Genomic DNA, 26795 nt, shown 5'->3' with positions numbered 1-26795 from the left:
TATACTTATGTCAGTATATATATATACTTATGTCAGTATATATATATACTTATGTCAGTATATATATATACTTATGTCAGTATATATATATATACTTATGTCAGTATATATATATATATATATACTTATGTCAGTATATATATATACTTATGTCAGTATATATATATATATATATATATATACTTATGTCAGTATATATATATACTTATGTCAGTATATATATATATATACTTATGTCAGTATATATATATACTTATGTCAGTATATATATATATATATACTTGTGTTAGTATATATATATACTTATGTCAGTATATATATATATACTTATGTCAGTGTATATATATATATATACTTATGTCAGTATATATATATATATATATATACTTATGTCAGTATATATATATATACTTATGTCAGTATATATATACTTATGTCAGTATATATATATACTTATGTCAGTATATATATATATATATACTTATGTCAGTATATATATATACTTATGTCAGTATATATATATACTTATGTCAGTATATATATATACTTATGTCAGTATATATATATACTTATGTCAGTATATATATATACTTATGTCAGTATATATATATACTTATGTCAGTATATATATATATATACTTATGTCAGTATATATATATATATACTTATGACAGTATATATATATATATATATATACTTATGACAGTATATATATATATATATATATACTTATGACAGTATATATATATATATATATACTTATGACAGTATATATATATATATATATATACTTATGTCAGTATATATATATACTTATGTCAGTATATATATATATACTTATGTCAGTATATATATATGATTATGTCAGTATATATATATATACTTATGTCAGTATATATATATGCTTATGTCAGTATATATATATATACTTATGTCAGTATATATATATACTTATGTCAGTATATATATATACTTATGTCAGTATATATATATGCTTATGTCAGTATATATATATGCTTATATCAGTATATATATATATACTTATGTCAGTATATATATATACTTATGTCAGTATGTATATATATATATATACTTATGTGAGTATATATATATATATATACTTGTGTGAGTATATATATATATATACTTGTGTGAGTATATATATATATATATATATACTTGTGTGAGTATATATATATATATATATACTTGTGTGAGTATATATATATATATACTTGTGTGAGTATATATATATATACTTGTGTGAGTATATATATATATATACTTGTGTGAGTATATATATATATATATACTTGTGTGAGTATATATATATATACTTGTGTGAGTATATATATATATACTTGTGTGAGTATATATATATATATACTTGTGTGAGTATATATATATATATATATACTTGTGTGAGTATATATATATATACTTGTGTGAGTATATATATATATATACTTGTGTGAGTATATATATATATACTTGTGTGAGTATATATATATATATATACTTGTGTGAGTATATATATATATATACTTGTGTGAGTATATATATATATATATATATACTTATGTGAGTATATATATATATACTTATGTGAGTATGTATATATATATACTTATGTGAGTATATATATATATATATTATGTGAGTATATATATATACTTATGTGAGTATATATATATATATATATATATATATATATACTTATGTGAGTATATATATATATATACTTATGTGAGTATATATATATATATATACTTATGTGAGTATATATATATACTTATGTGAGTATATATATATATATATACATATATATATATACTTATGTGAGTATATATATATATACTTATGTGAGTATATATATATATACTTATGTGAGTATATATATATATACTTATGTGAGTATATATATATATATACTTATGTGAGTATATATATATATACTTATGTGAGTATATATATACTTATGTGAGTATATATATATATACTTATGTGAGTATATATATATATACTTATGTGAGTATATATATATATACTTATGTGAGTATATATATATATATACTTATGTGAGTATATATATATACTTATGTGAGTATATATATATATATACTTATGTGAGTATATATATATATACTTATGTGAGTATATATATATATATATACTTATGTGAGTATATATATATATATACTTATGTGATTATATATATATATACTTATGTGAGTATATATATATATATATATATACTTATGTGAGTATATATATATATATATATACTTATGTGAGTATATATATATATACTTATGTGAGTATATATATATATATATACTTATGTGAGTATATATATATATATATACTTATGTGAGTATATATATATATACTTATGTGAGTATATATATATATACTTATGTGGGTATATATATATATATATATATATATATATATATATACTTATGTGGGTATATATATATACATATATATATACTTATGTGGGTATATATATATATATACTTATGTGAGTATATTTATATATATATATATATACTTATGTGAGTATATATATATATACTTATGTTAGTATATATATATATATATACTTATGTGAGTATATATATATATATACTTATGTGAGTATATATATATATATATATATATATATATATATATATATATATACTTATGTGAGTATATATATACATATACTTATGTGAGTATATATATATATATATATATATATATACTTATGTGAGTATATATATATATATATACTTATGTGAGTGTATATATATACATATACTTATGTGATTGTATATATATATATATATATATATATACTTATGTGATTATATATATATATATATACTTATGTGATTATATATATATATATATACTTATGTGAGTATATATATATATACTTATGTGAGTATATATATATATATATACTTATGTGAGTATATATATATATATACTTATGTGAGTATATATATATATATATACTTATGTGAGTATATATATATATATACTTATGTGCGTATATATATATACTTATGTGAGTATATATATATATACTTATGTGAATATATATATATATACTTATGTGAGTATATATATATACTTATGTGAGTATATATATATACTCATGTGAGTATATATATATATATACTTATGTGAGTATATATATATATACTTATGTGAGTGTATATATATATATACTGATGTGAGTGTATATATATATACTTATGTAAGTGTATATATATATACTTATGTGAGTATATATATATATACTTATGTGAATATATATATATATATACTTATGTGAATATATATATATATACTTATGTGAGTATATATATATACTTATGTGAGTATATATATATATATGTACTTTTATGAGTATATATATATATATACATATATATATATATATACTTATTTGAGTGTATATATATATATATATATATACTTATGTGAGTATATATATATATATATATATTTATATATATATATACTCACATAAATATATATATATATCTAGCGGCACTGATGAGTTTTGATACAGCGAAACAGGACTGTATGTCGATGACTACAAATATATTTTAAGCCCCCCTCTTTGGGTAGAGCACTGTCGTAAATAATCTCACCCGCTATTTAATTAGCTGAAAATGTGAATCTCCTTGTTGGTTTGTTTACGAACAGGCGATTTGAGCATTATAAAAGTGGTGGCGTGTGTCTATTTAAATAGACATTCCAACAAGTTATTTACGGGCATCAATTCAATGGTCGAGTGGGAGAACCGCCGACCGTCAACAGTACCGTTCTAGGTTCAATCCTTGGCTTGGGATAGTTGCTAGTCTAGCGGCACTGATGAGTTGTGATACAACAAAAAAGGACTGTATGTCGATGACTACAAATATATATATATTTATATATATATTTATGTGAGTATATATATATATATATATACCTATATGAATGTGTGTATATATATATAAATATATATACTTATGTGGGTAAATATATATGTATATATATATATATATACTGATGTGGGTATATATATATATATATATATATATATACATATACTTTTTTGAGTATGTATGTATATATATATATATATATATATATATATTCATAGATCTCAAAACCAAAAACAAGTTAATGGGCAGACAGACAAACAAACAAACAAATATATAGATTGATGTTCATTTTAAGTTTGTTTTTTTTTATTTAAAAAACTTTTTCACATTGTGTCCGATTCTCTTTAAAGGTCAAGAAAGATACCGGAGCCTGACACCGTCCTATTACTGTCTAGCCCACGGCTGCCTAATAGTTTTCGACTTGACCAAGATATATATATATATATACTTATGTCAGTATATATATATATATATATATATATATATATATACTTATGTCATATATATATATATATATACTTATGTCATATATATATATATATATACTTATGTCATATATATATATATATATACTTATGTCATATATATATATATATATACTTATGTCATATATATATATATATATATACTTATGTCATATATATATATATATATACTTATGTCATATATATATATACTTATGTCATATATATATATATATATATATATATATATATACTGATGTCAGTATATATATACTGATGTCAGTATATATATACTGATGTCAGTATATATATACTGATGTCAGTATATATATACTGATGTCGGTATATATATACTTATGTCAGTATATATATATACTTATGTCAGTATATATATATACTTATGTCAGTATATATATATATACTTATGTCAGTATATATATATATATATATACTTATGTCAGTATATATATATATATATATATATATATATATATATATACTTATGTCACTATATATATATATATATACTTATGTCAGTATATATATATATATATATATATATATATATATATATACTTATGTCACTATATATATATATATATACTTATGTCACTATATATATATATATATACTTATGTCACTATATATATATATACTTATGTCACTATATATATATATATATATACTTATGTCACTATATATATATATATATATATACTTATGTCAGTATATATATATATATATATATACTTATATCAGTATATATATATACTTATGTCAGTATATATATATACTTATGTCAGTATATATATATATATACTTATGTCAGTATATATATATATATATATATACTTATGTCAGTATATATATATATATATACTTATGTCAGTATATATATATATACTTATGTCAGTATATATATATATATACTTATGTCAGTATATATATACTTATGTCAGTATATATATATATATATACTTATGTCAGTATATATATACTTATGTCAGTATATATATATATGTATATACTTATGTCAGTATATATATATATATATACTTATGTCAGTATATATATATACTTATGTCAGTATATATATATATACTTATGTCAGTATATATATATATATATATATATATATATATATATATACTTATGTCAGTATATATATATATATATATATATACTTATGTCAGTATATATATATACTTATGTCAGTATATATATATATATATATATACTTATGTCAGTATATATATATATATATATATACTTATGTCAGTATATATATATACTTATGTCAGTATATATATATATATATATACTTACGTCAGTATATATATATATATATATACTTATGTCAGTATATATATATATATACTTATGTCAGTATATATATATATACTTATGTCAGTTTGTATATGTATACTTATGTGAGTATATATATATATATACTTATGTGAGTATATATATGTACTTATGTGAGTATGTATATATACTTATGTGAGTATGTATATATACTTATGTGAGTATGTATATATACTTATGTGAGTATATATATACTTATGTGAGTATATATATATACTTATGTGAGTATATATATATACTTATGTGAGTATGTATATATATATATACTTATGTGAGTATGTATGTATATATATATATACTTATGTGAGTATATATATATATATATATACTTATGTGAGTATATATATATACTTATGTGAGTATATATAGATACATATATATATACTTATGTGAGTATATATATATACTTATGTGAGTATATATAGATACATATATATATACTTATGTGAGTATATATATATACTTATGTGAGTATATATATATATACTTATGTGAGTATATATATATATACTTATTTGAGTATATATATATATATATACTTATTGAGTATATATATATATATACTTATTTGAGTATATATATATATATATATATACTTATGTGAGTATATATATATATACTTTTGTGAGTATATATATATATACTTATGTGAGTATATATATATATATATATATATACTTATGTGAGTATATATATATATATATATACTTATGTGAGTATATATATATATATATACTTATGTGAGTATATATATATATATATATATATACTTATGTGAGTATATATATATATATATATATATATATACTTATGTGAGTGTATATATATATATACTTATGTGAGTGTATATATATATATACTTATGTGAGTGTATATATATATACTTATGTGAGTGTATATATATATATACTTATGTGAGTATATATATATATACTTATGTGAGTATATATATATATACTTATGTGAGTATATATATATATACTTATGTGAGTATATATATATATATATACTTATGTGAGTATATATATATATATACTTATGTGAGTATATATATATATATACTTATGTGAGTATATATATATATACTTATGTGAGTATATATATATATACTTATGTGAGTATATATATATATATATACTTATGTGAGTATATATATATATATATATATATATACTTATGTTAGTATATATATATATATACTTATGTGAGTATATATATATATACTTAGGTGAGTATATATATATATATACTTATGTGAGTGTATATATATATATACTTATGTGAGTGTATATATATATATATATACTTATGTGAGTATATATATATATACTTATGTGAGTATATATATATATGTACTTTTGTGAGTATATATATATATATATACTTATGTGAGTATATATATATATATATATATATATACTCACATAAGTATATATATATATATCTAGCGGCACTGATGAGTTTTGATACAGCGAAACAGGACTGTATGTCGATGACTACAAATATATCTTAAGCCCCCCTCTTTGGGTAGAGCACTGTCGTAAATAATTTCACCCGCTATTTAATTAGCTGAAAATGTGAAGCTCGTTGTTGGTTTGTTTACGAACAGGCGATTTGAGCACTATAAAAGTGGTGGCGGGTGTCTATTTAAATAGACATTCCGACAAGTTATTTACGGGCATCAATTCCATGGTCGAGTGGGAGAACCGCCGACCGTCAACAGTACCGTTCTAGGTTCAATCTTTGGCTTGGGATAGTTGCTAGTCTAGCGGCACTGATGAGTTGTGATACAACGAAACAGGACTGTATGTCGATGACTACAAATATATATATATTTATATATATATTTATGTGAGTATATATATATATATACCTATGTAAATGTGTGTATGTATATATAAATATATATACTTATGTGGGTATATATATATGTATATATATATATATATACTTATGTGGGTATATATATATATATATATATATATATATATACATATACTTTTGTGAGTATGTATGTGTATATATATATATATATATATATATATATATATATATATATATTCATAGATCTCAAAACCAAAAACAAGTTAATGGACAGACAGACAAACAAACAAATATATAGATTGATGTTCATTTTAAGTTTGTTTTTTTTATTTAAAAAATTTTTTAACATTGTGTCCAGATCTCTTTAAAGGTCAAGAAAGATACCGGAGCCTGACACCGTCCTATTACTGTCAAGCCCACGGCTGCCTAATAGTTTTCGACTTGACCAAGAAGAACACTTTTCACAACGTCTATAGATGGTGAGTTATGACTATATTTATGTGATCACTAATTCATGAAGATCCGAACAATCGTTTCTTGCTGAAACTCAGAATTACAGAACTAAAACACAATAAAAAGTAAAAAATAACGAATTATCATTTCATCATCATCATCATCATCATCATCTAATCGAAATGAAGGTTGATGATCAAGGTCTACTAAGATGTATACTTAGTGCTAATAGTTTCATAAGTTCCTAATAACTTGTACATCTGTAGTATAGAAGTGTAAATCAGAATACCTGGTGCTACCAGATCAGGCTGTCTGAAGATACTAGCTTTATAATCACTAAATGCACCTGATACATCAAACATTGATTTTTTTTTTCACCCTTTTCCTTTTGTAAAAATTAATCAGGGTCTTCAAAATCAAAATGATAAACAATAATTTTCTTATACAAAACAACCAAACCAAACAATATGAATAAATATTTGAAGATATAAATAATTTGAAGGATAAAATTTTTTACCAAAATGACTGAACCTAACAACCCCATAACTCTTGTTTTTTCTATTTTGTCCCTCAGTCCTCATTTACAATGAGTGATGTTTCTGGAGAGAAGAAAATAGGCGCACATTGAACCAGAAGTGTTTTTCCTGAGCAGTAGCTTGAGATATCATAATTTTGTCTTCCTATTTCTATCCTTGTGACGTTTGGCACGAATAAGGATGCTGGAAGTAAACATTTTACTTGGGATGACATTATCCGCCTGATAGTCAGGGACCCGAATCTTGGATTAATCCCCAAGAAGACCATCCTATCAGCAGATGTAAAGTACTGTGGCTGCTGTATTGCAATTTGGTGAATGGATTCTGGACAATACAGAAGCTTCTGGTGGGGCCTCTCGATGCCATATTAATGGGTAATGTTATGGCTTTTCCTCTACATGGTTGCAAAAAATCATTCTCCCTTCCTGTTTTTTCTTTTTCTCTGCTCTAACAACTCTGAAGACCTTTTTCACATTTCTCAATCTTCAAAAATGAAAAATCTCAAGAAACAAAACAAAATTAAACCCTGAATTCCAACTCCCAGCATAGACCCCCACCCCCCACTACCAGATCCTTCTCTAACATCAAGGATCTACATTTCAACCATCCAGAAGTTGAAATCCAATTACAGGAAACCAAACCTGACCTATTGTTCCTATGCGAAACTGGCATTGATCTGACTGTTTCCCTAGATGAGTTCACGATTAAACGATACTCAAACCTGGCATCAAAATCTGATCCCCAAAATTGTGATGAGCATGGAATATGTCTGTTAGAGATGGCTATGCATGTGGTAGGAAATCTCCAGAGAAGATCCTAATTTGCCTTATATGTGCTTCAGAATGGCACTTGTTCACAGCACCGCATTCATATTTGTCCTCTATTGCCCCCACACCAGCGGAGTTATTATCATTGAGAATATCTCTAAGAAAATTGATGACATTCTGTTTATATATCCCCTGGATAACATTAACGTTAGCCGAGACTTCAATGTCCACAACGTTGAATGGCTAGTCCACTCAAACAAGACAGATGATTGGGAAGGTACTGTCGTGATTTCTCAATTGCCTATGACCTAATACAAACTGTTCATGAACTCACCCATATGCCCAACTCTGACAGACAATATGCAAGTCTCTTTGACAGTTTTCTTTGTCCAGAAATGTGCTCATCCTCTGTTCTGTCTCCATTAGATCTTCTGATCACTCAGTTGTCTCAGTTAAGATAAGATTTGGCATTCAATTCTGCCATATTTTCTTTTATGGCTGACATACTGAAATATTCAGGTTGGATTGTTGCATCCTATTACCTTTGGTTATCTATGAGGGTTGTTCCGAAAAAGAAAAAAGAAGCTTCCTTAAAACGTTGAAGAGCTATGAAGATGTGAGTGGTGTCATTAAAACGAGCAACCTTTTGTGCTCCAGAATTTATTATTCTACATAGTCATTACCATCCAGCACATTTCACCCTAAAACTTTTAAATAAAATAAAAGAACAGTTCAATGATAAAGTATGATCAAACAGGCATAAACATTAACAAAGCAAATTCGTCTTCACACATTGAGCATTCACAAATGTCTGCGGCTTAGAACTAATTTAGATGATGTTGAATCATTTCTCCTTGCAAACTCCCCGGATATTTTGGTGCTAAGTGAAACTAACCTATACTCATCCATCTTCTCTAACCACTTTAACATGCCTGGCCATCTCCCACTTTGCCGTAAGGACTCAGACAAACATGCACGGATTTGGAGTCTATATTCGACTCCCCACCCACCCTTGACTAGAGAATCCAAACTAGAATCAGACAACCAGGCCTTTAAGTGCTTTAGAATTAACCTGCAACATAATATTAGCTACTTATATTTTCTCTACTGCTCTCCCTCGACCCAGGACTGTACCCTAATAAACAAAGTCTTTGACAGCATAGATACAGCACTCTCCCTCGATACTAGTGCACAAGTACATGTATTTGGTGACTTCAATGTCCACTACAGTAATTGGCTTGGATTCTCTAATTACACAGACACAGCTGCTAGCATTGCACATAGTTTCTCTATATTTCATTCCCTATCACAGACATTTCCGACCTGTCTCACTGATTGACACGATTAACAAGCCTCACTTCTAGATCTATTTCTGACTACAGTTCTCGATGATCGTGTAACAAATATCCATAACTCACTCAGGAATGCTGATCATGCTGTGATAAACCACCCTAAACTCTTGACCCCAAACTGAAAAGCCATTGTTCAAAATGACAAGGTATTATAAAAAGGCTGATCAGAGATGCCTCATGAGGAAATAGTTTTTCTCTTCCTGCAGAATAGTGTGCAGCTGAGACCACTGAATAGTTCAAAACTGCAATTGAAGCACATGTTCCCACGCAGAAGTTCTATAGCAACCCCAACTCTCCCCAGCGGTTTAGTTCTACTTGCACAGCTGCCATTGCCCAAAGACAGCATGCATACCGCAGATTTATCCGACATAAGTCCAGTACAAACAGACAAAAATATATAGAAGCTAGAAATAATTGTAAGAAAGAAGTAGCAACAGCTAAGAGAGAATATACTGAAACCACCAGAAAATGCATCAAAGCACAGAAATTAGAAACTTGTAATTTCTGGAAAATCTACAACAGTGTAGTAAATAATAGGCAATCAACAATTCCCCCACTATCCAACAATCATGAGGTTGTTTGCACGGCAGCTGAGAAGGCTAATATGCTTGCCAGTCAGTTTGCCTGCAACTCTATATTAGACCCAGCAAACCACTCCCTCCCTGATTTTCCTCTGTGGACAAAAATCACACTAGATGATTTGAAAATCACCCTTTCTAAAGTACATGATATAAAAAAAACCTAGACACCTCAAAAGTATGTGGACCTAATCTCATCCCGGCTGTGCTATTAAAAAATGCTCCCCTGAGGTTTCTCCAGTCCTCTCCAAACTTTGCAGAAAATGCCTTAATGAATTTTGCTTTTCTGATTGCTGGAAAACTGCTTCTGTGGTACCAGTTTACAAGAATTCTAGCTAAAGAACTGGCCCATTAAATTATCGCCCCATTAGCCTTCTCCTTTTTTTGCCAAAATATTTGAGTCAATAATTAATCAAGCTCTAGATCACCACCTTACTTAACTTCTGTCTGACCATCAATATGGATTTAGGTAAGCCCATTCTACTACAGGTATCCTAACTGTAATCTCTGAACATATATACCATGCACTGTATAAAGTAGGGGAAGGTAGGGCAGTAGCCTTAGATATATTTAGACAGGGTATGGCACGGTGGTCTTCTCAGGAAAATCAGATCATATGGTATTACTGTATGAATACTTAACATAATAAAATCCTTTTTAAATAAGAGAATAATCAAGGTTGTCCTCAATGGTTATACGTTAAAACAATATGATATAAATGCAGGTGTACCTCAGGGGTCAATCCTTGGACTTTTATTGTTCTTGATATTTATAAATGACTTCCCTGATAAAATCATCTCTGAAACAGGTATATATGCTGATGACACCACACTCTATAACAGGCACGAGAGGAAAACAAATGAACACATAACTAAGGAAATTGCAGAAACACTAGAGGAAGACTGCCAATCTGTAGTGGAATGGGGACAAAAATGGATGGCAACATTCAATGCTGTCAAGACTAAGCTTGTTTCCTTTAATGTTTGTTGAGTTTCCTTCAAGGTTTTATTTGGAACGAATGGATTCAGGTGGGAGAGACTAATGCTAACTTAATAATTTACTTCTTTATTTTCTATGATGCACATAGACATCGGTAATATACGTTAAAGTTAAGAGTTTTCTACATCATTGCTAGTGTCTCATTCCAGAGAGAAGTTTTCTTCATTATCTTTTGCCTATGACGTTTGACCTGTTGACCCCTTGCCTCAACTTTAGGTCACCCATCTTTCATTCAACCCTCAGAGCGATAATAGGTGTATGGTAGTGATTGGCAATGTAGTAATCATTTGTGATGGAAATTTGATATAATTAGGTTATTTATGAGGACGGTTCAATAAGAACTTGTTTATGTTGGACTTGAAAATGATAATATAGTCATCTAAAGAACAGAGCAATTGAACGGTTCCACAGTTGGGCAGTTCTTAGAAATAAGCTTTTAGAAATAAGCTTTTTTCATGGAATTCAGGTTTAGGCACCGATAGAGAGTTGAGAAATTTATTGATAATGATTTTGGTTATATGAGTGTTTTTTGTGAAAGAGGTAACCATAGATTGGAGCTTAGTCAAACACTCACCATGAAAATAACAACAGAGCAAAGATAGGCTCGCAACGCCTCTTCTGTGGGAAAGAGGTTGCAGAGAAGAAAAAAGGGCATCACCTACTAGATTATGTAGTCGGTTTTAAACTCTATCAAAGCAGGATCGGATGCTCGAAAATGTGGAAACAATACTCCATTCTAGGACGTACTTGGCTCTTATACAAGTAGAGAATTATATCAGCAGTGAGATATCTACTGGAGCAGTAGAATGATCTAAACATTTTTCCTTGACTTAGGCAACAGATTTAATGTACATGCTCCATTTCAGATCAGGAGTGAAGGTCAGACCAAGAAGTTTGCCTAAACATGGAGGAACTTATCATGCACTCAGTGTGACCCTTGTTAAAACTCACACTAGCTAACTTAATTACCACTGATGTAGCACCTGCTCAGCTTGCCTACATGTGACACTTTTGTGGCAATTGGCTTTATTTGGTATGAATAAACGTAAAAATGAAAGTATCTGTGATCTTATCCACACATCTTGCTCTCTCAGTCATGTTCTCTATTTTCTTGATGTTCTGAGCACATGTTTAGTTTTTTTTAATGGTAAATCCAGCCTTTCTTTTCTTCCTTTTATACCAAGGAAGCTTTATGCTAAACTTGGTAAGGTTCTGTCAAGTAGTTTTGGAGCCTATAAGTAACCTAGATACAAAAATACACAATTATAATATTAAAAATATTTTACTCGTAAAATCCTAATCTCCCCCTCCATCTCTATTACTTCTTCAAACATGTCACTTAAAATCAGGCCAACATATTTTGGTTTACTTCCATGGGTAAATAAATTTCTTTTAATTCTTGATTTTTAATTATTTTAGAGATATATTTGTTCATCTCTCCATCTAAAACTTTAAAGTTAATATTTAAACATTTCTTTCAATATCAATGAAATCTGTTTTTTCTAAGGTCAGGATGAGGGAGCTATTTTCAAGTGTTCTGGAATTGACGCAAAAACTTTATTGAAGTCTATACTCAGTATGTTTTTTATCCAAACATGGACATTGAAATGCATGGCATAGAGTATAGGCACAGGAGTGTGCCATTCTATGATAGCTCTTGTCTGATCATTCATTTAGGAGTAGGAAAACTGATGGACTAACTTCCGGATCTTAGCAGCAAATCACTGGAGGAGTGAGGCTGTTTAGTCCTAATCAACAACTATCTTTGAGTTAATAATTATAATACAGATTCAGTTTTGATAATTTCATTCTTTGTTTTGATAATTTAATTCTTTGTTTTTGATAATATAATTCTTTGTTTTTATGATTTAATTCTTTGTTTTTATGATTTCATTCTTTGTTTTTGATAATATAATTCTTTGTTTTTGATAATATAATTCTTTGTTTTTATGATTTCATTCTTTGTTTTTGATAATTTAATTCTTTGTTCTTATGATTGAATTCTTTTTAACTGTATTTATTACTTATTTCCAATATTTTTTTTCTGTTTCCATTCAAGGTCTCAGGATATACATGAATATGCACCAAGTGGAATCCGTATCATCCTTGTCGGAACAAACTGCCTTTCTAAGAAGCGAGAAGTCACTAGGGAAAGAGCTGAGAAATTTGCTACTTCCATCGGGCTGGAGTACGTAGAGGTCAGCACAGAGGACAAACTTAACATTACAGAACCATTCGACAAACTCATCGACATGATCATCAAAGATTTAGAAATCAAGTCAGCATTGTATCGGTTACAAGACAAAGAAGACACAAACAAAGATGCATGTGTTATATCGTGAACATAGAAAATCTTCATCTTGGTTGGAGGTTTCTTATTAAGTCATGTTTTTTTTTTTAATTAGATTATTTTATATAGGGGCATTGCATCTTCATGATTGGCTATGTTCGTGTGTACGTTGTTCTTAACCTTTGGTATTGATCGGTTAAGCTGCTGTTTTTCTTTTTTCCAATTTCGTTTTAGTTTTTGGAACAAAGAATTTTGTTTTCATCTATGTTATATTTATTTAAAATAGTAAACTATAAAGAAATAAACTTTTAAACTACAACCTCATTGGAATAAACACACATGCTTATCGCATTTCCCGTTCATATCATATTTGAACTTTGCCCTATTTAACAGCTTAGATTCTGCATTAAAATGTCTTCAAAAAATCTCCATCTTGACAAGGGAGATAATTTTAGTGTATAAAAAGTTATCTCCCTTTATTCATAAGAATACTTTTACTGATTGCATATTCGGTGTCAACTCAACCAGCTTTCATCTCAGAATTTGCAACAACTTTATTGATTTATGGTTTGATTCAATAAACTTTTTTTTTTTACTTTTTTTCACCCCAAACAAGGGCAAGAGATATTGCCACTTGGCACGTATTTGGGATCATGTCTAATAGAGAACTAAGTGTTGTTGAGCAGTGAGATGTCTGTCCAAACTACATTTAAACTTCAGTCAGGTTACTGTAGTCAAAGAAGCCAAAAACAGTGAGAGAATTTCAAAGTCTAGCAGTCCGAGAAAAGAAAGTATTAGAGTAAAAGGCTTTCCTGTATCTCAGAAACTCAACAGTGAAAGGAGGGAAATTTTGCTGCTATAATTTCATTGGAGTACATTCCATTAAAGTGTTTGTAAATCAGACACAGAGATGTGACATTGCAGTGATGTGACAGAGGTTGGGACTTGGCTGATCGTGCAGGATGTATTAAATTTGAGACTCATTTTTGAACTTTGTCTAAGCGTGAAAGACAATTGGCAGATGCTCCAGCTTAGATATGACACCAATACTCCATGCATGGACAGATTGTAGCTATATATATATATATATATATATATATATATATATATGGATATAGAATTCTCTCTGGTGTGAGTAATTTTCTAGCACAATAGAGGGAGCCCACTTCTTTGCAGCAGTTTTGGCAATGTCCTCAGTATATTTTAAGAGGATAGGAAAGGATAAAAAGAACATAAATGTAATTTAAAGTGACCATCTGCAAATTGAGAACATTTCAGATTTCACATATGAGCACGACTTGGAATAATTCCTAACAATATTTTGCATATCAGGTTCTTATAGTTACCAATAGCACAAATGACCTATATCTTTATCCATCTCTCCTGAACACTAATTCCATCTAATAACAGGTGAAAACTTTACAGGTACAAAAAATTTGGAAAGCAATTAATCCCTCTTCACCAAAAGCATATCAAGACTAAACTCCAATGTCCAGAGATGGAAGTTGGAATGTAAATGCTATGAGATGAGCTGATCTACCCATTTTAAGAATAATGGGCTTACCTGGAAACTCTAATATACTTGCACATAACACGTTATAATGTTGTAATCCATGGCAGTTATGGCCTCAGAGTTATGATGTGTACTTTTGTAAAATACTTTTGATAATACATTTTTTTTTCAAAAATTATATTAATGTGTTTGTCTTGATTATTACTGTCCTGCATGGTTATAACACTGGTGACAAGGAATTCGAAACTCACACCTCTATAGCAGTAATATTGTGATTGGAAAACATAGAAAGCAGTCTAAGAAAGAATTATAAAAAGAGTAAAAGATATTAGTTTCGGGGAAAGATCAGAAAAAATAGAATAAACTATTTTATTCTAGAGTGAAGAATGAGAGGTGATTTAATTGAAACTTTCAAAAATAATTAATGGTATTAAAATATTAATAGAACAAAGTGAGATATAAAAGGTTAGTGTAGTTTGCTTGAAGCATTGTTTGGTGTGTAAATAAAAGAAAATTTTAATTTATAGAAGACAATGCAATGCAGAGGTGTAATGGACAAACAAGTAAATTAAGATACAATGGTGGAATAAGCGGATTCACTTTTATCAATACACACACACACACACATATATATACATATATATATATATATATATATATATATATGAACAAATGATTAATAAAACATGTTAAAAGACATCTTGAAAAAGAGTTAAAAACATTTAATTTAAAAAAAAAAGGAAGCACAAGATAAGTGGATAGTCCTTAATCCGCGGAGTTTCGAAGAAATACTCTCCTTCTCATCAGAGGGCAGGAATTAGCAAAATGTGGGATCGGATTTTGCATATAAAAGTATTTAATGAAACTACAAGTAAGTCACAGATCTTACTTGGTTAAGAAAAAGGGTGAGGTAAGGGGAATAGGAGGTAAAAGAAAAATGATAAAAAGATTTCACATGAATGGATAGTCCGGTGATATGCTGTTTTATTTAATACCATAACCAGCAAATTTTAGCTCGGCTATAATAATAATTTGCTAATTTCTTTTTTCCTCTGAAGAGGAGAATAGCATTCTTTGAAACGCTACAAAATAAGAACTTTTTAAAAATTGTTTTTGGAATATTCTGCCGAACAATAAATTTACTTGTAAATTTTAATTTACAGTCTTGATTTCTTTTCCTATATATATATATATATATATATATATATATATATATATATATATATATATAACTATTTTACATTTATTGTGTTCTTATTTGCCTCAACATGGTCAGGTGGAGAATCTGTCTTGTAATATTTCAGGAAAATATCTTTCATCAGTTTGACATGTTTTGTAAATATTTCTCCTTTGTCTGGAAAGTTATTTATTGTCAAAGCAGTTAAAAATATAGATTTAACAGATCTTGTTTTTTAGATAATCTTTAACAATAACTTGAATTGAATTTTCTTTGCAAATAGAATAGCATATTCTTAGAACAATTTTATGATCCAGATTAAGAGCAGTAACTGCAGAAAATTTTAAGACTGAATTATATAAATGCAGAAATGACAGTAAAAAAATAATCAAGAATAATTGTTTCATTCTTATAACCCCTGGCTATAAATATAATCGTTCAAATCTCTGTAATTATTAGGTTGATCTCCTCACAGCTTCAGTTGCTTTGGCGCTGGTAAATACAAGTTAAGGTTCTGAGATTAACTGGGCTATTTCGGTGTTTTTTTTTATCTGTCGGCCTGACGTATTCACCTGGGTAATCCTAGGGGGTCCATCCTCTTAAGCTATGTCTCTCATCTATTCAGGTGAAGTAAGTTTATTGCTTACTGCCTGAGGCGAACTCACCGGGGAATACACAGTCAATTTTTAGGAGGCCAGAGTTCTCCATCTTTAGAGATGCTGACTTTATTCTCTCCCCCCCCTTCCAACCTTTTGTTGCTTCTTCCTGCAGCGGGAAGGAAGTAAATACTTGTCCAATATCATTATGCCAGAAATATTGTAACTAGAACTATTGGAGTAATTATTTGTTGTAGATGTTTGAATTTTTTTTATGAGTGAAATAGCGAAGATAGTAAAACGGGTTAGATGAATAATGAAACATAATGAAGAATGTCCTTTCTCTCTTCTATATAACAACTATGGTTTAAGTAATAAACGATGCAATGATTAAACTCTTATGTATGTATGTGTGAAAATATTTAATCTAAATAATAATAAATAATAATAAATAATTATAAAACATATATAGAGAAAGAGAGTGAGACACAGAGAGATATATGTATGTGTATGTGTATGTGCGAAAATATTTAACTAATAAACTCTTAAACTACTGGTTACATAACACTGAAATTAACAGGAAATAATAATCTAACAATCAACTGGTATGGAAACCTGTGATTATAGGTCTTACGAAATATTATTGCCAGTAATATTCTATAAGTACTAAATAAATAAATAAAAATTGCTCGATATACAAGATAGAGCAAATAAATCAAATTTTAGTCATTCAATAAATTTAAAAATTTATGACGTGAAATGTTTAAATTTCAAATCAAAAGGTTTTTATTATTCTATGTAAGACAAAGAATACATTTGAAATATTATAACTCCTTATCCTATAGGATTTCGATGTCTACCATCTCTTCAGAGGAGCACGGCATAAATTTTAAAATTTATTGAATGCTAAAATTTGATGTGTGTGTGTGTGTATATATATATATATATATATATATATATATATATATATATATTCAATAGAAAGTTGGCTCTATAATAATAAATACAAAATCTGCATGAATTAAAATATATTTAAACGTATCTTATGACCGGGCAAGGTCGAGCCCCACCAAGCCTTCATCCTGTTAGTTATTGTATAAAACAATTTGTGCAATTCCTATCATGACCTCAACTTCAAAGGAAAGTATGAAACACTAAATTGTTAGGTTTCCTTTTATTTTCTATTTTCAGATGCTGAATGATTTTTGGAAGATGTTTTATAATTATGAGGGGTGGTTTAAAAATAATACTTCATATTTTTTATTCTGCCTGAATGGATCAGAGTTGCAACTTGTGTTGTTATGATGAATGAACTTATGCATCTAAAACCAAGCTTTGGTGTTTACATCATCAACGCTCTGATCCTCATCTGGCATCAATTGAAATGAATGGCTCTCGTCTTGAGGAGGCTCCATGTTTTGACCAGCTCCTGGGCTTGACCATTACTCCTGATATAAAATAGAACACGTACATCAAATCTGTTACAAAATGGTGGGATCATTCTACCACTTCAGTAGATATCTCACTGCTGATGCAATTCTCTACCCGTATAAGAGCCAGGTACGTCTAACGATGGAGTACTGTTGCCACATCTGGGCAGGAGCTGCTAGAAAGACCTTAGTCTACCTTGACAAAGTTCAAAATAGACTTTGTAGCCTAATGGGGGACCCTTTTCTCTTCTCTGCAACCTCTTTCTCACAGAAGAGATGTTGCGAGCCTGTCTTTGCTTTATCGTTATTTTCATGGCAAGTGCTCGTCTGAGCTCCAATCTATTGTACCCCCTCACCAAACTTTCATGAGAAACATTCGTCTAGCTGAAAACACTAGCAATAATTTCCCCCACTCGTTATCTGTGTCTAAACCTAAATGTAGATTCCATGAACAAAGCTTTTTTCTTAGAACTGCCCACCTGTGGAACTCTCTTCCATTTTCTTGCTTTTTGGCTGACTATAATATGGTTGTCTTCAAGTCCAACGTAAACAAGTTCTTGAGCCGTTCTCCTTAAGTGATCCAATTTACCAAATTTCCACTACTAAAAATTACTACGTCATTGTCCCATTGGCCACTGTAAACTTATTAATCCTTATCCTCGAGTGGCCTCTGGGCCTTGATAAGTGGTGACTCTTTTGTAAAAAAAAAAATATTCATAAACTGAAAGAATCTTTCTGTTGCAGATATTAACGATGTGAGGACACAACCTCTGTCATTGACATGCTTCAGAAGCAGAAATGCGTCATTGAATTCCTGGCAAAAGTGCATTGAGAATGCTGGTGACTACGTAGAAAAATAAATTCTGGAGCACAAAAGATCGCTCATTTTAATGGTATAACTCCCGTCTTTGTAGCTCTTTACTTTATGAGTAAAAAAAAATAGGAGGCTTTACTTTTGGAACAACCCGCATAATTTTATTTTAAAATCAATTAAGAATGTATATTTATTAAAATATTATTTGAAAAATTACTTTGTTTTACGAGAAAAAGAAATTTATTTTTGCAGTTTCGAATGATTTTTAATTGAATTATTGAATTCCATTTTTGTTTATAGCAGTGTGTGAAATGGCACTAACCCTATTCAGGTTTTTTTTTTTTTTTTTTTACACAGTGATCACCACTTATCAAGGCCCGGAAGCCACTCAGGGATAAGGGTTATTGCAAGTACATTAAGTTAGTGAGGAGATTTGCTGAAGTGTTTACTTAAGGGGGCGGTTCATTAGGAATTTGTTAACATTGGACTTGAAGACATCCAAATTGTAGTCCGGAGGGAAGCAGGCAGACGGAACAGAGTTCCACAGGCGTGCAGTTCTAAGAAAGAAGCTTTGTTCATGGAATCCGCGTTTTGAATTAGGCACAGATATAGAGTGGGGGAAATTTTTCACAGTGGATTCAGCTAGACGGGTGTTTCTCGTGAAAGATTGGCGAGGGGGGACCAGAGATTGGAGTTCAGACGAGCATCTGCCATGGAAATAACGATAAAACAAGGACAGGCTCGCAACGCCTCTTCTGTGGGAGAGAGGTTGCAGGGTAGAGAAAAGGGCATCCCCCACTAAGCCACGAAGTCTATTTTGTACTCTGTCAAGGCAGGATAGGCTGTTTTTAGCAGCTCCTGCCCAGATATGGCAACAGTATTCCATCCTTGGACGTACTTGGCTTTTATATAGATAGAGAATTGCATCAGTAGTGAGATATCTTCTGGAGCGGTAGAAGGATCCCACCATCTTTCCAGCGACCTTGGCAACAGACTTGATGTACGTGTTCCATTTCAGATCAGGAGTAAAGGTCAAACCCAGAAGCTTGTCAAAACACGGAGCCTCACTCAGACGAGAGCCATCCATCACAATTGATGCCAGATGGGGATCAGAGCGTTGATGATGTAAGGATAGGAGTTTGGTTTTGGATGCATTAAAGGTAACCAGCCACATCTTCCCCCACTGAACCACGCGCTCGAGATCAGAGGAGAGAGAATCAGAGAGAACTTTGTCATTTACAGCTTTTGATGTGTTGCAGTAGATGGTTGTGTCATCAGCATAGATGTCAACGAATGATTTAAGTATGTGTTTAGGGAGGTCATTGATGTAGATCAGGAAGAGAGTTGGGCCCAGGATTGACCCCTGGGGGACTCCAGCATTTATATTGCAGGCCTCCGATTTTTGTCCATCGACCACTACTCTTATGAGCCTATCGGAGAGAAATGATTTAATGACTGAGAAAACATTTCCCGTTATACCGTAGCTGGAAATCTTGTGAAGTAGACCCTTATGCCATACCTTGTCAAAGGCCTTTGATATGTCAAGAGCAATTGTCCTTGAAAGAAAGCCTTTGTCAAGAGATTCACTTATCCTGTGGGATATAACTGTCAGCACATCTGCGGTAGATCTTGCAGAGCGGAAACCATATTGTGTGTCACTAAGAAGGTTATTCCTGCTGAGGTGGTTGACTATTTCTCTATTTAATATGGATTCCAGCAACTTACTCATAACACACAGGAGACTTATAGGTCTGTATTGAGAGGGAGATGACTTATCACCTGAATTCTTAAATATAGGGCAAACTGAAGAGGTCTTCCATGGAGTCAGAAAGCACTTCTCCTTAAGGCAGCGCTTAAATAGTTTCGTAAGTATGGGAGCAAGTTCTGTTTGAAGCTTTTTTAACACTATAATTGGGATGCCATCAGGGCCAGTTGCTTTACTGGAATCTAGGTTCTTTATTAGCTTGGCGACCTCATGCACGGATATTTGTATGCTACCCAGCTTGTTCTGTGTTATAGGAGGAAATATGGGGAGTTGATGGCCTTCGTCGCATAGGGTAGAATTAGCTGCAAAGTTCTTTGCAAATAGTTTGGCCTTGTCTGACGCTGACGAGATGACCTCTGGTCCATTGATAATGGTTGGTATAGAACGCACACTTCTGTTCAGGATCCTATTTGTTATTTGCCAAAACTGGTGGGATCCAAGCCGCTGATCAGCTACCTTGGATTTAACAGACTGGGCATATAGCTCTCTTGCATTTTTTATTACTCTTTTACAGTGGTTGCTGGCAGACCTAAAAGCAGCTTTAGTTTCAGTGCATCTATTACGTTGGTAGCTATGGAAAAAGTGATTTCTGTGCGCGATAGCAGCAGCACATTCTGGGGAGAACCATGGCTGGCTGTTAGGTTTTTGTTGGAATTTTTTGGATGGTATGAATTGGTCTATGCCTACAATTAACCATTCGGTCAGATCTGATACTATAGAGGACACATCCTTTTTAAACATGGAGTGCAGAGGTAAATCAGATATGAATGTACGGAAGCTATCCCAGTCAGCCATAGAGTATCGGTATACAGTACGGTGGAGGGGTACGTCTGGGGGCTTCTTACATTTCGTTTTTATCTTAACTGATACGACGGAGTGGTCGGAGGATCCTAGAGGAGAATGAACGGAACATGAACATAGCTCAGGGGAAGTTGAGAGAAAAAGGTCTAAGAGGCTTGCATATTGACCGGGTGTATCGGGGACACGGGTGGGTTCGCGAACAATCTGAGTGAGGTCATAAGCAATGGCAAAATCATGACAAAACCTCCTCTCATCGTCTGTCTTATTTGAATGGGTCAGCCATTCCACGTTATGGACGTTGAAATCACCACATATGTGGATGTTAGCCGAGGGATGTGAAGACAGTATGTGGTCAATTTTCTCAGATATGCTCTTAAAGATAGTAACTCCGCTGTTGTGGGGCCTATAGAGGGCAAATATAAATGCAGTGGTGTTAGCAAGTGCAACCCTGAAGCACATATAGGGTAAATTAGGATCTTCTCTAGAGATATCCCTGCCACACGGGAAGCCATCCTTAATGTAGGCACATATTCCATGCCCATGGCGATCTTGGGGGTCAGATTTAGCTGTTAAATTTGAGTATCCGTTAATTATGAACTCGTCTAGGGTAGTGGTCGGTCCTATTCCAGTTTCACTTAGAAATAATATGTCCGGTTTCGTCTCCTGTAATTGGGTTTCAACCTCTGGAAGGTTGGAACGTAGACCCCTGATGTTGGAGAAGGAGACCTGGTAGTAGGGGTCTACGTTGAAAGATGGGGTTCTAGGTTTAATCGAGTTTTTATTCTGGATATATTTCATGTTGAGGTTTGGGGATTTGTGGAATAGGTCGGCATACTTGGTTAGAGCAGTACAGAGAGGGAAAGTAAGAGAGAAAAAGACAGGAAAGTTTTTTTTTTTTGTAGCACACGAAAAGGTAAAGCCGTAACAATTACCCACTAGTATGGCATCGAGAGGCCCCACCAGAGACTACTGCATGGTCCAGATCCACTCACCAAATGGCAATACAGCAGTCCCAGTACTTTGCGCCTGCTGATAGGACAGCCTCCTTAGTGGTTAATCAAAGGTTCGGGTCCCTGACTATCAGGCGGATAATGTCAGCCCAGACAAACGTTTACCTCCAGCACCCTTACTAGTGACATGGCCACAAGGACAGACAGAGACAGAAAAATTTCCGACATCTCAGACTACTGGTCACCAAGTACTACCGACCTTTAAGCAGCTTTTTCTTCACCCTTTGTCAGAAAAATCACTCATTGAATGAGGACTGAATGACAAAATAGATGAAGCGAGAGTTACTGGAGCTGCCGATAACACATCCACTGTATTATCTACTCTCCATAAAGGAGAAGTTCCATGGGAATATGAAATTCACAAGTGGTCCCCAGTTGCATGTATATCCACATTAGGGGAGATAATGATGTTAGGTTTTTGCAACTCTTGCATGACGGTGTCAACGTCCTCCTACATACAGCACCTGGAATTACCAAATTGGTCACCAATTTTAGCAATGACCAGGCTCAACATTGCTTAACTTCTGTGATCTGATGGGAACTGATGTATCAATGTGATTATGCCATATACAGTTTTTAGCAGTAGTAAACTTTATATTATAATCCCATAAGGAAATTAGATCTCAGTTCTAACGTTCTCTCTCAGCTGTCAAAAATTTAACTGCCTAACAAAGAATTACAAAAAATAATAAAAATTTGATAGTTACATGGTAACACGGATCTAACGTTGCATTTGAAAGTTTTGCAAAGAAACAAAGGAAAGAAATTCAACACAAGTTTTTTTTTTCAATTGAAAGAATTTTTTTTTTTATTACCAGTCATTTCTACACTGAGCCGCCTGACATGTAATATTTTTTAGGGATAGCTTAGTTTTAGCATTACGGTTAAATTACGGTTTTTGAAATGACAAAGTGAACTTATTTACATCTAGCATCTCCAATTCTGCTTTCAAACAAATAAATGAACATCTGAAATAATCCTAATGAAAAATTATAAAAAAACATTAATAATGCATAAAATAGGGCTATGCAGCATTACCAGTGGCCATAAAAAAACTAAATAGAAGTTTTTAAATGGTGTTAAGTTTCTTCCCCTTCTCTCTAGAAGAGAAATTCCCATGATTTTATGTGAGAAATGAAAAAATAAAATTTAGAAGGCCCCCAGAGTGATACTTGAAGTGCCAAATAAAATTAAAAATGTTTCTTCCACCTTTTTTTTTTCCTTTGTAGAGTGATGGCAATAGTTAAGAAATGATTAGCTAAATCCGAAGTTAGCATCTTTCAATTTGGAAAAAAAAAAAAAGAAAAAAAAAAAAAAGAAATGCTAACTTATCTCCTTGGTTATATTAATACATAATTATTAATTTTAATGTTTAATGTTAATTATTATATTTAATGTTATTAACAAATAATTAATAACAAAATAAAATAAAAATAAAATGAAAATTAACAAATTAAAATAACAAATTATTATTAATTAACAAATGTGTTCAATTTTTTAATAACATTCAATAATGCAAATGTCCATTTTACTTTTAAAGAATGCATTTTTTTTTTTCTAAATTTTAGATATAATTTTTCTGAGGTTACACTAATTAAAAAACACAGCAACATTGTTTATTGTGTATTTCTTTAATATTTTTTTTATTACATTTTCACCCCAAACAAGGCACATTGCCACTTTGAAGTAGGGGGCTACTATCAGGAGCAATAGCTACTGAGGTACTATGTAGGGAGTTGGGCAGAAAGATGTCGGTTCACGTTACACTTGAACTTCTGCACGTCATTACAGTTGGGGAAGCAGGAACCTGGAATGGAATTCCAAAGTCTAGCGGTTCTGGGGAAGAAACTACTGGAGTAGAAAGATCTTTTAGATCTAGGGATCTCTACAGTGTGGGGGTGGGATTTTGCAGCTTGTCGGGTCTGTCGAGGGTGTTTACGTCATGGGGGCACAAGTGCTTGCAGTTCTTCAGAGCATTCACCATTATAATACTTGTAGAACAGGCAGAGGGATGCAACGTTTCGCCGATGGGACAGAGGCTGAAGCTTAGATGCCAGTTACAGGCCTATCAGGTTGGCGACTCACTTTTGAACTTTGTCTAGGAGTGAGAGACTAGTAGCAGATGCACCAGCCCAAATATGACAACAATACTCCATACATGGGCGAATGGTTGCCTTATAGAGGTACAGGATACTTCCGGAAGTTTTAGTTGGACATGCAAACATACAACTACATAGACAAGTAATAGATATCAATTTAAAACTATAAACATTTTAAAAAAAAAGTATAAAGTAAGTCATAAAGACAGGATTGAGCCTGACGGCCTCAGAGTAAGATTAAACTGTATAGAGAGATGTTGCAGGAGACTTTGTTGGTTTGGTCATATTGAAAGAATGGATGAGAGTTCTTGGGTTTGTTAATGTAAAACAACTGAGGTAGCAAAATCAGCCATATAAGGAATTGATAAGTATAGATTTAAAAGAAAGAGAGATAAATAAAGACCTGGTCAGAAATAGTTTTGAAGTAAATTTCATAAAGCCGTCTACTAATACATGCCAACATGTCAGTTTTTACGACTAACCAGGTTCAATAATGCTTGACTTTACCAATTTAACGAGAATTCATGTGTGAACGTGATTATGCTGTACGATGTTATATACACACTTGAAATGCATCTGAAAATATCTGATATCCAACACAACAGAGATTCGCCAAAGAACAGAAAATGATGTATTCTTTTTTGGTGATAATTTCATACAATTTTAATGAAAAGATACAGATTTGTCACATCGAACGTCACGGTTATTCGTGTTACAGTTAAAGGGAAGCAACTCCGTCATTTAACTCAATTACTTCTGTAACGACATATTAAGAAATATATATTTCTTGTTTCTAGTTTTTTTCCTGATTGCCTTTGATTTTCAAATGAAACCTTTTTTATTTAATATTTATCATCTTGATTTTAATTAAAACTAGCCTAGTTGTGCCCCGGTGTTACCCGGGAAATCAGATTGAATGACGAAATTTCAAAGCCAAACCTAGGATTAATGATGCAAATGATATTAACTATATTAATACGAAGTTGGCCAGGAGCAAAGTATAGTATCTGTTGTGATACTACACTTCACCTCT

The 26795-nt window shown here is 30.8% G+C and overlaps 1 protein-coding gene across 1 annotated transcript in view; it reads left to right on the top strand.

Annotated features, from left to right (window-relative positions):
• Positions 1-16244, top strand: part of LOC145289592 (ras-related protein Rab-13-like) — a 40024-nt gene extending 23780 nt beyond the window's left edge. Inside the window, exons 2-3 of the mRNA XM_080136423.1 lie at positions 7953-8061; positions 14327-16244. Of these exons, the coding sequence (XP_079992549.1) occupies positions 7953-8061; positions 14327-14609 (392 nt within the window). The 3' untranslated portion in view covers positions 14610-16244. The remainder of the gene's footprint in view (positions 1-7952; positions 8062-14326) is intronic.
• The last annotated feature ends 10551 nt before the right edge of the window (positions 16245-26795 follow it).

Source organism: Euprymna scolopes, chromosome 2, assembly GCF_053919585.1.
Source record: "Euprymna scolopes isolate OS-2025 chromosome 2, ASM5391958v1, whole genome shotgun sequence".
Taxonomy (NCBI): domain Eukaryota; kingdom Metazoa; phylum Mollusca; class Cephalopoda; order Sepiida; family Sepiolidae; genus Euprymna; species Euprymna scolopes.
This window is presented reverse-complemented; position numbering and strand designations above follow the sequence as displayed.